Source organism: Armigeres subalbatus, chromosome 3 (genome assembly GCF_024139115.2).
Source record: "Armigeres subalbatus isolate Guangzhou_Male chromosome 3, GZ_Asu_2, whole genome shotgun sequence".
Classification (NCBI taxonomy): domain Eukaryota; kingdom Metazoa; phylum Arthropoda; class Insecta; order Diptera; family Culicidae; genus Armigeres; species Armigeres subalbatus.
This window is the reverse complement of record NC_085141.1, coordinates 292,568-307,670: the sequence shown is the minus strand read 5'-3', so window position 1 is coordinate 307,670 and position 15,103 is coordinate 292,568. Positions and strand designations below refer to the sequence as shown.

The 15,103-nt window shown below is 47.0% G+C and overlaps 1 protein-coding gene and 1 long non-coding RNA gene across 2 annotated transcripts; both read left to right on the top strand.

The window, feature by feature from the left end:
• Nucleotides 1–4,469: 4,469 nt before the first annotated feature.
• On the top strand, nucleotides 4,470–8,197 carry LOC134219597 (uncharacterized). Its single transcript, XM_062698386.1, has 2 exons — nucleotides 4,470–6,159; nucleotides 6,215–8,197. The coding sequence occupies exon 2, from the start codon at nucleotides 6,681–6,683 to the stop codon at nucleotides 8,055–8,057; it is 1,377 nt and encodes a 458-aa protein (XP_062554370.1). The 5' UTR covers nucleotides 4,470–6,159; nucleotides 6,215–6,680; the 3' UTR covers nucleotides 8,058–8,197.
• Nucleotides 8,198–9,010: 813 nt separating this feature from the next.
• Nucleotides 9,011–9,862, top strand: LOC134226333 (uncharacterized). The gene is made up of 3 exons (XR_009983453.1): nucleotides 9,011–9,090; nucleotides 9,153–9,320; nucleotides 9,402–9,862. It is a non-coding gene; the product is annotated as an uncharacterized LOC134226333 (long non-coding RNA).
• Nucleotides 9,863–15,103: the final 5,241 nt, after the last annotated feature.

Sequence of the window (15,103 nt, the reverse complement as noted above, 5' to 3'; positions counted from 1 at the left end):
CGATGTGCATCGCAAGCACGAACATCAAAATCGTGCAACCTACGGGCTCGACTCCAATCCTCAGTTCAACTAAATTTTCTCGGAGAGCGGGCACAACGATGACGCCCGTAGGAGCAGTCTCAGCAGAAAGTGGAACATCGAGAGGCCATCGCTAAAAGCAACAATCTTCGGACTATCGTTTAGTTACTGTTAGTGGCGCATTTTGGAAAGAAAACCGGTTCTTCTCAGGACCAAAATTTTATGAGAAGATAGAGTTGATTGCAAAAATGGCAGCGATTACGGTCCCCGCATACCAGTGGCGTCACTGAAAATGTTTTCTTAATAGTGACTATTTAGCAGAAAAGTGAAATTTTTACGCAAGATACGGACTATCGATTGTTTGCAATGATTGATTAGAAAGGCGCATTGTGGATCAAAATCAATTCTTGGCAAATGTACTATTGAGAGGTAGAGCCAAAATATTTTCTTCAAAGTGCACATCATAACCGCTTGGCGACGGTAGAAAGTTGGAATCTGCTATCTATTAAAAGTGTGGGAATTAAACAATGATGACGTCTCACATCATTGAGTTGCGTCAAATCAGATTTTCCCAAGATTCTGATTTCGGCGTACTTGCTGTTTATTATTGGAAAGGCGCGTCATTGGAAACAAAATCATCTTTTTACACGGGAGAAGGTTGAACCGAGACAAAAATCTGCAAAAAATGCAAATCATAATCGCTTGGTGACGGGCAAAGTTCTTTGGCTGTAGCAGCCGATGCGCTCCTTGCATGGAGACGTTCCAAAACAATGTATTAGGATGGATGACTTCTATCGTGTTCCAGCGGCAAATTCTAAATTGGCTGACAGTGGCATCAGTAGTGGAAATTCATTACAAAATTTTGATTTCCGGCGTGCACGGTACGAAAATTCCTCTCCTCTTTGAGTGAGACTGTGGCCCTGAAAAGGGCCGTTTTAATGAAGCTACTTCCTCGTTCATTCATTAGGAGCTGACTTACTTGGTGACGACTTTGGAACCCTCCGAAACGGCGGGCTTGGCCAGCTCGACACGCACGAAGATACTCGACGCCTTCGATGAGACGCCCTTCTTCTCAGCCTTTTCACCGTCGGTGATTTCTGGTCGGCGCTGCGATGTAATTGTCCTGCCGAATTTCCGAGAAGTAATAGTAGTAGTTTATTACTACTGATGAGACGCCCTTGATGATGTTTCTTCTCAGCCTTTTCACCGCCGGTGATTTTTGGTCGGCGCTGCGATGTAATTGTCCTGCCGATTTTCCGAGTAATAAATTGTCCTGCCGATTTTCCGAGAAAATCAGACTTCGGCTGGTCAGAATACGTTTGCATGGACTTCGAGGCCCCGCCCCTTTGAGCGCCGTATCATTGGCATCGGCTTGCTTGCTCCGCCTTTCTTTCGTTCGATGCCAATGCATTCGTACATAACAAGGGCCTCTTCTTCTCCTTCTTCTTCTCCTTCTTCTTCTTCTTCTTCTTTTACAAATCAAATTGCAAACTATGATCGCTTGGCATCGGCTTGTTTGCTCCGCCTTTCGTTCGTTCGATGCCAGTGCTTTCGAACATAACCAGCGACTCTTCTTCTTCTTTTACTTCTTAAAAGTGCAAATTACAATCGCTTGGCGTCGGCAGCAGCGCAAGCGCTCTTCGGAGGGGGATGCTGCGAAAATTGATTCGCATGATGGCGTATGTCGCGTTTTAGCGGTAACTTATCGAGCGGCTGAAATTTGGGTCGGTAGCAATGAAATGAAATTTTTTCTAGATTCTGCTTCGGTTTTGTTGCTGCTTGTGATTGGGAAGGTGCATTACTGAAAACAAATGGATTCTTTTCAGAATCATAATTTCACACGAGAGAAGATTGAGCCGAGACAAATGTTTTTCAAAGTACAAATCATAAGCTTTATTGCTGCTTGTGATTGGATAGGCGTATTGTGGAAAACAAATTGGTTCTTATAATAACTATCATATTACATGGGAGTATTTTGAGCTGAGACGAATTTTCTGCAAAGTGCAATTCATAATTGCTTGAGAGCAACAAGAACAACGCCGTATTTAAATAAATATGAAAATTGCTAACATTTGAGTAAATTTTCAATCGAATATCATCTCTAATCCCAGCACCTACTAAACAGGGGTATTCTTGAAATAAACATTTTCTCACCAGGTTCAACTTGGCATTCAATATGCATGCATTCTCTAGCACAGACATCACTTTTCAATAGCTAACGTGATGCAATTTTCATATTTTTTCGATATACAGTTAGTGTCTCGTATCACATCGGTGAAGTGAGAAACATTAGTTGTGCTTAGAAGAAGTTTATTCGATACTAGTGAATACAGTGCGATGTCGCAATACTTGGCAGCGAAGTATAAACGCAATTCCAGGAAGCGTGAAAGGGATCAACAATCGGACGCACCCTCAAAGCTTCCAAGGACGGACGCTGAACGGGCACGGAGTTATCGGGCCAAGTTGAAAGCGGCCAAGGGTAGTACGTCGTCGGCTACCGGTTGGGACGCTGGCGAAGGGCCCTCAACTCGAGGTAGGAAGTTATTATTAGCAGCAAATGTGTAAATACATATCAATAATGTGAACTAATCTTCAAATTCTATGATGACAGTATAGAAATTTTGCATTTTATCATTTTATATAGCAGATTTATCTATAAATGTGAAATTATCAACGAATATTTTCTATTACCTATTTTCTATTACGAATACCTCTATTTCTCTTTGCTTGTCGTCGAATGTATTACATTGTTATTACACATAATTTATATATTATTTTACATAAATGTAGCATTGACAACATGGTAAGTACTTTTAACGGCTGAAGTTCTTCAAGTACTTCGAAATATATACTGCAAATGTTTACTTATTAGCTTATTTAGCCTGAATTGTTTGTTGGGTTTTATAAATCGCTAAACGATAAATGGAACAATATAATTCCAATCCCAAAAGCCCAAAAGTTCTTAGATATTCAATTTGTTAATATAGTTCCGAATTCATTCACTTGGTAGGTTACATTAGCCTGCCAGTAGAGTTGAAATCACACAATCAGTAAGATTTGGTCCTTTGATTTGGTGTTGAATTAAATTTGCAAATCGATTGTGTTTGAATTTTGCATTCATGTATTAATGGATAAGATTTGAACCGAATTTCTATTTTGTCTTGAGTTTGAATTTCGATATATTTTTCGGACATATTATTTAATTGTTCTGAATTTGAGTATGATTCGGATTAAATTTGAATTAAATAGTTGGAGCTTCTCAAATATTATTTTTATTTAATGAATTATTGGGTCGTATTAAATCTACGGTGTCTTTTACTTGTTTATTATTTGATTCATTTGAATTTTGAATTTAATATTTGGAACAATAACATATTAGATTCCAGCGAATCGCAAAATTTTAACAAATAGATTTTTATGACATAAAGTTAAGATTTACTTAAACTTTTGGATAGTGTGTTTTGTACAAATATATCCTAAACACATGCTACTTGAATTTTATATTACTATGCTATTGTTGTTTATAGTACGCTTGGCAATAATTTTTCATTTCATCTTTTATGTTTTTAAATACAGTCATTTTAAATGCGAATGCATCTGTCAATTATGTATATCTGTCTGTCAATAAGGATTAATCTTCCCGTGTTACAATTTCTTCGAGTAGAATTCAACTTAATCCGTGCTGATACGGTCGTAAACTCTGATCATGAAGATTCCGACGCCGGTGAAAATGTTGTGATGCAGTCCGCAAGAGCAGATGTCGATGATGAGCGTGGTGACTTTGAAGAAAACGTGTCTGCTGTCGATGATGATGGCGAACATATTTCTTCGCTTTTAACACAAGACAAACCCAATTTCGATCGGGCTGATCAGGAGTTCCAGAAACGTTTCGTGGAAAACGATTTCGGTTGCGCTTGTGATGTGTGTGCTAGAATCTGGTTCAGGAATGATTTGAAACCAATCTCCGACTCAAATGCTGCCGTGTTACTGGCGACAAATTATTTTGAAACGGTTGAAGGATTTTGGCGTGTGCTACTTGTCGAACAAGCCTTAACCGCGGATCAATTTCCACATTGTCGCAATCGAATGGTTTTACATATCCCAAGTTTCCGTCCAATTTGCCTCCGCTAGACCCTCTCACCACAAGACTGGTGTCTCCCAGGATCAATTTCATGCAGTTTCGTCGTTTGCGGCATACTGCAGGTTTGTGGAAAAGTTATTTTAACTTAAAAATGTATTACATCAAATAAATATATGATTTTCCTAACCTATTTTCATTAACATGCAACAGGTAGTTTGGCAATAATCGGCCAAATTATCAACATTCCAGTCGACGTGGCCCAGATGGTAGGCGAACTTCCCCGCCAACTGGATGACGACTATGCTATCAACGTGTGCATCAAGAAACACTTCATATTACACAAATCAAGTTACTTGTCCGGCTACGTGAAGAAAGGTACCGTTAAAGCATGGCTGAGCTGGTTACTACACCGCTCTACAGGCGGAATGGAATTGTTTTCAATGAAGAAAACTTGACTGCGATCGGACAAACAGAGCAGACGGATATTTCGGAGGAACGTAGGACAGTTGACCTTGAAGTCGTCGACGAGATGAACGAGGAAGAAATGATGATTGGACAACAACATACACTCATGTGGAATGAAGATAAGTGTCTGGAACTTGCACCGGCACAAAATCAGAAACCGCTTTTCATTATCCATGATGAGTTTGCTGAGGAGCTGTCTTTCTCCGATATTTATCTTGGTCATCCGAGATGCTTCAACCGTGAAGTCCATGTGACAGCGTTCATGATGGCTACTAGCGAGGTGCGACGTCGGGATCGGCGGGATTGAACGTCGGGATCGGCAGGATTGAACAATACCTTTAAATGCATGGGCACGGCCAACATAACAAGGGCGCAGTTGCAAGATCGGGAATTTTTGGAAAGCTGTATTGAGCGTAACCTCTCTTTTCTGAAATCTATTCCGAACTCCGTTCAATATTGGCAGCAAAGAAAACGGGATGTTTTCGCCATGATCCGGCAGCTGGGGAAACCCACGATGTTTTTGACGATGAGTGCAAATGAAATTAGATGGCCTCACCTACTAAGCATTCTGCGGAAGCTTTCTGGTGGCTCTAACATTGCGGAAATGGACGATATTGTGCAACAGTTGTCTGCACTCCAGCGTGCTACACTTGTCAGCGAAGATCCTGTCACGTGCTGTGCATATTTTCACAAGTTGGTAAACATCTTTCTGCGCCTTCTGTCATCGACCAGGTTGAGCCCGTTCGGCAAATACCACGTTGTAGATTATTTTAAGAGGATCGAGTTCCAGCATCGTGGCAGCCCGCATGCACATATTCTGCTCTGGCTGGCGAACGATCCCCGTGAGGATGTTTCCGAAAGAATGCCCGCTACTGTTGAGTTGATCGATTTTCTGTGCTCCATCAGATCGGAAGATCTGCCTGAGACCTATGGCAATCAGGTGGGTTTAAATTTCGCATAGTTTCTAGCAAGTAATCACTCACAATGTCAAACCCTTTTAGGTTCATAAACACACGTTTACGTGTTTCAAGCGAAACGATAAACGTTGCCGGTTTAATATTCCGTACTGGCCAATGGATCAAACCAGAATTCTGATCCCTATTACAGCCGGGGATGGCCGACTTCAACAGCTAAACAGAAAGGCAGCGAAAATGCGGGAATCTCTTGAAACGAAGGTCTACGATAGCCTTGACGCGTTTCTCGTTGATAGCAGTTGCACGTACGATTACTACTTGGACGTGATTCGCTCTTCCATTCGCCGACCAACAGTTCTGCTGAAACGTTCCATGACGCAGCTTTGGACCAATCCATTCAATCCTTGGATCGCTGAGAAGCTCAAATCCAATATGGATTTGCAGTTTGTGCTGGAGGAGTTTTCATGTGCTGCTTATGTTGTGGAATACGTAAACAAGACCAACAGAGGCATAAGTAGTTTACATCGTGACCTCATAAAGCTCCAGGAAGAGCATCCAGACCAGGACTACAATGGATTGTTGAAGAAGGTCAGCATAAAAATGTTAAATTCCGTGGAAATGTCTGCCCAGGAGGCTGCTTGGTATTTGCTTCGGCAACCGATGTCAGAAGCCAGCCGCAAGGTACCATTCATCAAATGATATAGTTTTCACAATTTAGAATTCAATTTCGTTTTAGGTTGAGTTTATTGCGACAATGTGGCCACAAGAGCGAATAAAATCCAAGAAGCGGAACAAACAGATGGACGAAGAGGATCTCGACGACAATTCCACCGATGTGTGGACGCTAAACATCATCCAACGGTATGAACTGCGCCGAGGAATGGATGATATCTGCTTGGCGGATTTCGCAGCATATTATTCGGAAGAAAGATCCACGAAGCATTCATATAGACTCCGTTTAGTTCCCCGTGTATTGCGTTGGTGCTCATACAGTATGGCGGAAATGGTCGACTATAAGCGTGAGATGGTTCTCCTCTTCCTACCGTTCAGGAATGAAGTCTGCGATGTACTTGATCGGAACAAGTTCCTGAAGTTGTATGAAGACAACGAGGCCGCCATTTTGGCAAAGCACAAGGAGTATGACTGCGAAATGAACTTGGATCAGGTTGTGGAGGAATACATCCGCATATGCAGCGAAGACGATGATTGCCGACCAGAAGCGCGATGAGTTCGTCCGCACGATCGTCATGGAGCCGAATGATGACGATATTCACAACTTGCCAACAGGACCCTTGGCAGCTGTCGTCAAACAGCGATCAAATGTCTTGTCAAAGCAAGAATATTGTGAAATGGTGCGTGCCACGAATGCAGAGCAGCGGGATTTGATTGTGCAAGTAATCCACAGCTTGCATTCCTCTGAAGAAAACTGCAAACCAGTGCAAATATTCTTCACTGGCCCGGCGGGCTGTGGCAAAACGTTCACTTTGCGCATTCTAATGGAGACAGTGAACCGGTACAGCCAAGCTCATAATAAGCAACACAACGCTTATGTAGCATGCGCATCCACTGGAAAAGCAGCGGTTGCAATAGGTGGAACAACAGTGCATTCCGCATTCCGGATTTGCATGTCGCGTAGGCAAAGCTCAAAGCTGAGTTTCGAGGCATTACAACTGTACCGGAACGCCTTCGCCAACGTGAAGCTCATCATTATCGACGAAACAAGCATGCTGGGTGCTGATGTCCTCAACACAGTACATGTCCGGCTTCAAGAAATCACGGGGAACTACGACGATCCATTCGGTGGAATGCCGATCGTATTTTGCGGCGATCTTCGTCAATTGCCACCGGTCAATGCACGGGCGGTGTTTAAACCGAGCATAAACTCCATGCATGGCGCCGTTTTATGGCAATCTCTCGACTTCTACCCATTGGTTCAAGTTATGCGACAAACCAACGAGCAGTTCTCCAGCATTCTCACAAAAATTGGCAACGGTGAGCGGATGTCGTCTGAGGAAATCGAGCTTATTGAAAGCAGGTTCCGTACGGAGGAGTGGTGTCGGCAGCATGTCCCTCGAGGGATCCGGTTATTCCATCGGAACGCTGATGTCGAACGGTATAACTCTGTGGCGTTGATGGATCGAGAGGCTGTCGAATGTACTGCAGATGACCTATACTCTGGTTATAAGGACAATTCCCAGCTGGCCAGTGCTCGCACAAAGGTGCATAAGATGAGTGTAGTAGAGACTGGTGGCTTACCGTATCTGTTGCGTCTTGTTCTTGGTACACCTTATATGCTGACCACCAACGTGGATGTCGAAGATGGCATCGTGAACGGAGCGATCGGAGAGCTCATGCATGTTGAGTACAACGAAGGAAACTCGCAGCAACAGGCAATCACGAGGCTTTGGATGGCATTCGAAAATGAGTCCATTGGGAAGATGTTGAGAGTGAAGGCCAGACCGCTGGTGTATTCGAGACCTGGGGTGCTACAAACAGGCTGGACTCCAATCGTCAAACGATCGGCGAACGTAACCCTTAACGGTGGTGTTAAGTGCAAAGAGTTCAGTTTCCCGTTGTAAGTGCGTGTGCCCTCACAGTCCATAAGTCCCAGGGAGGCACATTCTCGGAAGTCGTATATAATTACGATAAGGGTCAGGAACAGCAGCTAGTTTACGTTGGTCTTTCCAGGGTTACATCAATCGACGGATTGTATCTGACGAATGCCAGTAACTCCAGTAACTTCCACCACGGAAAGGGTTCTATGACCCCTAGAATGAACGACCTTCGGACGGAACTTGAACGTTTGAGTAACCATCGTATGCGCACCATTACAGACGATATCATGGAAGCTATAACCGCAAACAAGTTGGCTTGTACGTTGATGAGCATCAATGTACAAAGTCTGAATGCACACTCGTCGGACATTGCAACAGATCGGGTGCTTACCGCCGTTGATTTGCTTGCAATGAGCGAAACTTGGCTTGACAACGGCACAACCACAAACATCAATGGATACCTTTGTGTTTGTCAAGAGAAGCGTGACGGAACAAGAGCGGGAGGAGTGGCAATATTTGAACGTGCTGGTTCGTCGACTATGGCCGTTTCTCACGCCATTACGAAGCTCAATGAAAGCTATGACCCAGCATTGAGTGTAGCAGACGAATATGGGGACTGCTGTGCTGCAGAGGTTTCGATCATGGAAACCCGCACGTTACTGTTTGCGGTATATATTTCACCAGGTATAATCAAATAGTAGTTGTGTTTGTATTTAAGTGTGTTGCATTAAATTTTGAATATTTACTAGGTACCACCCTGAAGCAAAAGAAATATTTCTTAGTGCGCAACCTCATAAAGTACACCCATGTTGCCATGCCCGTGGTAGTGTCAGGAGACTTTAATATTGATGTGACGAAAGAGGAGAACAGAGATTTCATCTGGTTCATGAAGCAGTTTCTCTATCTGGATTGTGCTTCGAATCCAACTATAGCGACTACTCTGGGTGGCACATGTCTCGATCTAACGTTCACCGGAACGTAAGTGTGGAATGCAGGAGATACTGCACGTACTTCTCCTACCACCGGCCTATTTTGTCGATTCTTGCGGTGTCCCGAGGTAAAACTAATGATTTAGAATTAAACATAGTTCTCTTCATCAGTTATGTTATTTTATTCTAGAACCGATGCCATCCCAGTGAAGTGAATTAACGTCACTGATCGTCGTTGGTCCGCTAGTTCATCTGCCAAAACGTTCGATTTCAACCAGAATGACCAATCATTGACATCAGCCGGACAGTCCGTAGCAAAAATAGATAATTGATCCTGAAAATGAAACTTGAGTATTTGGTAACTAAATTTATATTTAGATCATAATGTATTTAATATGAAACATTCTTTCCGTTTTGTTCTTTTCTTTGTTTTCTACAGATTCAGCCCAACAGTGGATTGATGCATCCTTTAACATTCATCGGGACCACGGCGTACATCACTTCAAAAGGCTTCAAGCCAACATAAACAAACGGCCCTTTTCAGGGCCACCAAATATTCATGGAGGAAGATGTTGTTGAGGCTGTTGTTTACCGATCTTCTGTTTCTTTAATACTCTGCTTATAGTTATAAACCGAAATGATTTTATAGTAACAATCGGGTTTTCGCCCATTTATTTCCAGGATATGCGACATGTCGAGGATATTCCAACCCAGATTGAATATACAGCCCCATCTTCAAAAATCAGCACCAAGAAACATATTTAGAGTTTCAAAATAAAATCTTCTACACTTACGTAATCCTACGTCCAATTGGCGGTCGTGTCTCGGATACAACCTTCTACTTTTTTTGTTTGGGGTCCTCTGTGGCGGATTTGTCTAGGTCGTTTCTCGAGCGTTTTGAGGAAGTGGGCTCGTTCTCCTTATTCAGGATTATGGACAAGGCCTCATTCCGGTCCCGGAGAGTTCTAAGCTGCTTCCTCTGCGAGCGTGTGAGTGTGGGGATTTTCTTTCTCGGAGCGCCCTTGTCTTCCGTAGAACCCTTGTTATCGTCGGATCCTTTGCTACTTGCTAAAGATTTTTGGGGTTGATGATGCTCCACATACCATCATCTTCGTTATCTTCCATGTCCAACAGGTTGGAGTCGGTCGATGAGGGGGGTTGTAGATCTGGATCAGCTTTGTCGAAACATGTGCTGCTCCGGGAGATAGGCGTTGAGGGGCAGGATATTTCCATCTTCTCCTGCGAACTACTGAGTAGCTGGTCTTCAGTAAGGCCAAGCTGACTCAGAGTATTCTCCACTTCGCTCTCACACGACTGAGAGAGGCAGTCGTCACCTTGAGGGTTGTTTGTAGAATTTGTACTCATTTTTGGTCCCACGAGTAGCTAGGGAAATAAATGTCCGCTGCACCAGTGCCCCGCCGTAGTGCAGTAAGGGCTGCTTACTGGGGTGTTCGCCCTGGTGCACCCCAGGCTCCGTTCGCGGTTGAGCATGTTTAGAACCCCTCAACCATTCAGCCCTCGGTACGGGTCGCATGACACCTTGGCATTGGGGTTTATTCATTTTTGCTTTACACGATGGCCATGAATAACAGCCATCGCAACCTTCCTCCTTTACCAGGGCTTAGGACCTGTAGCTCAAGTTCTCAATAGTTTCACAATCTTTCGGACATGCAACTACAGCGAACCATCATTGCTAGCGGAAATTGACCTTTCTGCGATAGGGCCTATTCGCCAGCACACAGAGGGACTTGCCGACACGGTGCCTACGCCTGCCCCAGCCTTGACGAGGACCCCTTTCCGTCCTCGGGCTCGGAACCCGCCCGGTTGACCGACGCCGCGAAAGCGACGATACCATGTTGTTTTTCACGCGGCCACTTGTTCGATAAAAGGATCGAGTTCGACCACAGGGCACCGGTATGACCCATGAAGCCGACCCTTGGACCGCCTCTTATTTGCGCCTGAACTAGCCATCCCTCGAGTCCACGCGCCACCTTCTGTGTAGCTCCGAGACGATTTGGACGATAGCCGATAAAACGGCGTTCCAGCCAACTTCATCTTTACACATCCTCCGAACTAGGTTGTCCGGGGTAGTGTCCAGACCACATGTGGCAAGCATGTGGTCACGCATGTGGACACGAACAACACGTGTTCCGCCGTTTCCTCTAAACCAACGCACACCGGACACTCGGGCGAGGCCGAGTGTCCGAACCGGTGTAGGTACTGTCTGAAGCAACCATGGCCTGTAAGGACCTGGGTCAGGTGGAAAGTGATTTCCCCATGGCGCCTCTTGACCCACGTACCTATCTCCGGTATCAACCTATGTGTCCATCTACCCTTAGTGGAACTGTATCACGCACGCTGCCATTTTGACCATTGAGGCCAACCTGACAGTCCTGCGGATGCCTCTCGTGCCGCGCATTTCAAAGCACTCTATGTCTTCACCGATAACGATGTCAATAGGCATCATACCGGTGATGACGCAGAGTGCATCGTGCGACACGGTACGGTACGCGCTCGCAACTCTTAGGCACATGAGCCTATACGTACCTTCTAACTTCGTTCTGTAGCAGTTAATACGCAGGGCCGTGCCCCAAGCTGGCCCCCCATACCTCAGTATGGACAGAGCAACGCTAGCCAGAAGCTTGCGCTTGCTGGCATAAACCGCAGAGCTATTGGACATCATCCGGGACAATGCCGCTATAGCTGTGGAGGCACGCTTGCAGGCGTAATTGACGTGGCTACCAAAGGTGAGCTTATCGTCGATTATTACCCCCAAGAGTTTGATTGAGCGTTCAGAGGTGATCGTGCAGTTGCCTGCCCTTATCACCGCTTGCTGCTCCGAATTTCGGTTGTTAACAACAACCACCTCAGTCTTGTGGTGAGCCAGTTCTAACTTCCTGGAACTCATCCACTCCTCCACAATTGCGATCGAGTGGGCTGCAGTCAACTCCACCTCTTCGATCGATTCGCCGGAGACCTCCAGCGTAATATCGTCAGCGAAGCCGACGATTACCACGCCCACCGGGAACTTCAACCTCAAGACACCGTCGTACATGACGTTCCATAACACCGGACCCAGTATGGAACCTTGCGGAACCCCTGAGGTTATGTCAACGCACTTCCGACCCGCCTCCGTGTCGTATACCAGTACTCGATTCTGGAAGTAGCTTCCGAGAATCTTGTACAGGTACCCGGGAATTCCAAGACGCAGGAGCGCATCTGCAATAGCTGCCCAACTGGCACTATTGAAAGCATTCCTCACGTCGAGAGTCACTACTGCACAATAGCGAACTCCCCTCCTCTTACGCTGGATAGCTATCTCCGCGGATTTGGTAACCGACAAGATAGCGTCTACGGTCAACTTACCCTTTCGGAAGCCAAACTGGTTACTCGATAGACCATCCGCACCCTCCGTGCGTATCAACAACCTGTTGAGGATGATCTTCTCGAGCACCTTCCCCGCCGTATCAAGCAGGCATATTGGTCTATATGCCGACGGATCCCCCGGTGGTTTTTCCGCCTTTGGCAATAGGACCAAGCTCTGCCTTTTCCATGCTTCAGGGAAGACTCCCTCGTCCAGGCATCTCTGCATGACAGATCTGAACATCTCGGGAGCCTCGGCAATGGCCGCTTTGATGGCCAGGTTCGGAATACCATCCGGTCCTGGCGCCTTACCTACACTAAGGGACTGTGCAACCCCCGCTAGGTCCGCCACAGTTACTCTTCCCTCGTCGGCCTCCCTGGCTCCTGGCAGCCCCACGTAGGGAGGCCAGGGGGTTGGGTCGTGACTTGGGAAGAGCCCCGCGATGATCCTCTCCAGCATCTCTGGAGACCGCTCTGTAGGGGCCATCGCCCCACGTGTCTTGACCATTACGACTCCATGGATTCGCGTTGGCACTTTGACACAGGCCCTCGAAGCAGGCTTTTTTGCTTGATCTAATCTCAGTCTTCAGAGCGGCTCTAGCCGCCACGAACGCCACCCGTCGTTCAACACGCTCCTCTTCTGTGCGTGCTCGCTGCATCCGCCTCCTTGCCCGTAGGCAGGCGCGGCGCAGGTTCACAATTGCTTGAGTCCACCAGTAAGCCGGTGGTCTCCCATTCCTAGGGTGGACTTTCCTAGGCATGGTGGCATCGCATGCACGCGAGAGTACTGTTACCAGCTGCTCGCCACTCAGACCGAGAGTATTATGCTCGCGGCGGAGCGCTTCCTTGAACACCTCGTCGTCGAAGTATGATGTCTTCCACATACGAGGACTAGGCCTCGCCCCTTCTTCCGTCCGCTGAATGCTGGTCGTATAGTCGATACTGTAGCGTGTGTGTGTGTGTCTTCCACATACGAGGACTAGGCCTCGCCCCTTCTTCCGTCCGCTGAATGCTGGTCGTATAGTCGATACTGTAGTGTGTGTGTGTGTGTGTGTGTGTGTGTGTGTGTGTGTGTGTGTGTGTGTGTGTGTGTGTGTGTGTGTGTGTGTGTGTGTGTGTGTGTGTGGGTTTTTTTTTTCTTCCTAAACAATGGAGGGGGAATCTGCTCAACAGACATCCTGGGTTGACCAGAAAGTGCTGGGTTAGGGGCCACCTCCAATGAGGGAGGCAGGACTGCATCCCCGACCAGCTAAACCGTTTCCATTGCCGCCAAGCCCATCGTCCCTTCGGTACAACCAGAAAGTAATGCTTCAAAGGGGGGCAGTGCATAACGCACCCTCGAGGTTAGCTGCGTGTCCTTGCAGCATCGAACATCGTGACTCGCTTTTTTAGAAGAGCACCATGGTGTCGTGCCAGCGCATTGCCGGCTTTCCAGGTGGCCTTACCACGCCCTATGTCCTCGGAAGGTGGGCAGGGTCGACTTCGCGCCTGCTTCCCTCTGCACGACTGGTATCAAGAATGATGATGCCGCGTGCACCCCAAATTGACCTTTCTGCGATAGGGCCTATTCGCCAGCACACAGAGGGACTTACCGACGCGGTGCCTACGCCTGCCCCAGCCTTGACGAGGACCCCTTTCCGTCCTCGGGCTCGGAACCCGCCCGGTTGACCGACGCCGCGAAAGCGACGATACCATGTTGTTCTTCACGCGGCCATTTGTTCGATAAAAGGATCGAGTTCGACCACAGGGCACCGGTATGACCCATGAAGCCGACTCCGAACCCTTGGACCACCTCTTATTTGCGCTTGAACTAGCCATTCCTCGAGTCCACGCGCCACCTTCTGTGTAGCTCCGAGACGATTTGGACGATAGCCGATAAAACGGCGTTCCAGCCAACTTCATCTTTACACATCCTCCGGACTAGGTTGTCCGGGGTAGTGTCCAGACCACATGTGGCAAGCATGTGGTCACGCATTGTGCGAAAACGCGGGCACACGAACAACACGTGTTCCGCCGTTTCCTCTAAACCTACGCACACCGGACACTCGGGCGAGGGCGAGTGTCCGAACCGGTGTAGGTACTGTCTGAAGCAACCATGGCCTGTAAGGACCTGGGTCAGGTGGAAAGCGATTTCCCCATGGCGCCTCTTGACCCACGTACCTATCTCCGGTATCAACCTATGAGTCCATCTACCCTTAGTGGAACTGTCCCACGCACGCTGTCATTTGACCATTGAGGCCAACCTGACAGTCCTACGGATGCCTCTCGTGCCGCGCATTTCGAAGCACTCTATGTCTTCACCGATAACTATGTCGATAGGCATCATACCGGTGATGACGCAAAGTGCATCGTGCGACACGGTACGGTACGCGCTCGCAACTCTTAGGCACATGAGCCTATACGTACTTTCTAACTTCGTTCTGTAGCAGTTAATACGCAGGGCCGTGCCCCAAGCTGGCCCCCATACCTCAGTATGGACAGAGCAACGCTAGCCAGAAGCTTGCGCTTGCTGGCATAAACCGCAGAGCTATTGGACATCATCCGGGACAATGCCGCTATAGCTGTGGAGGCACGCTTGCAGGCGTAATTGACGTGGCTACCAAAGGTGAGCTTATCGTCGATCATTACCCCCAAGAGTTTGATGGAGCGTTCAGAGGTGACCGTGCAGTTGCCTGCCCTTATCACCGCTTGTTGCTCCGACTTTCGGTTGTTAACAACAACCACCTCAGTCTTGTGGTGAGCCAGTTCTAACTTCCTGGATCTCATCCACTCCTCCAC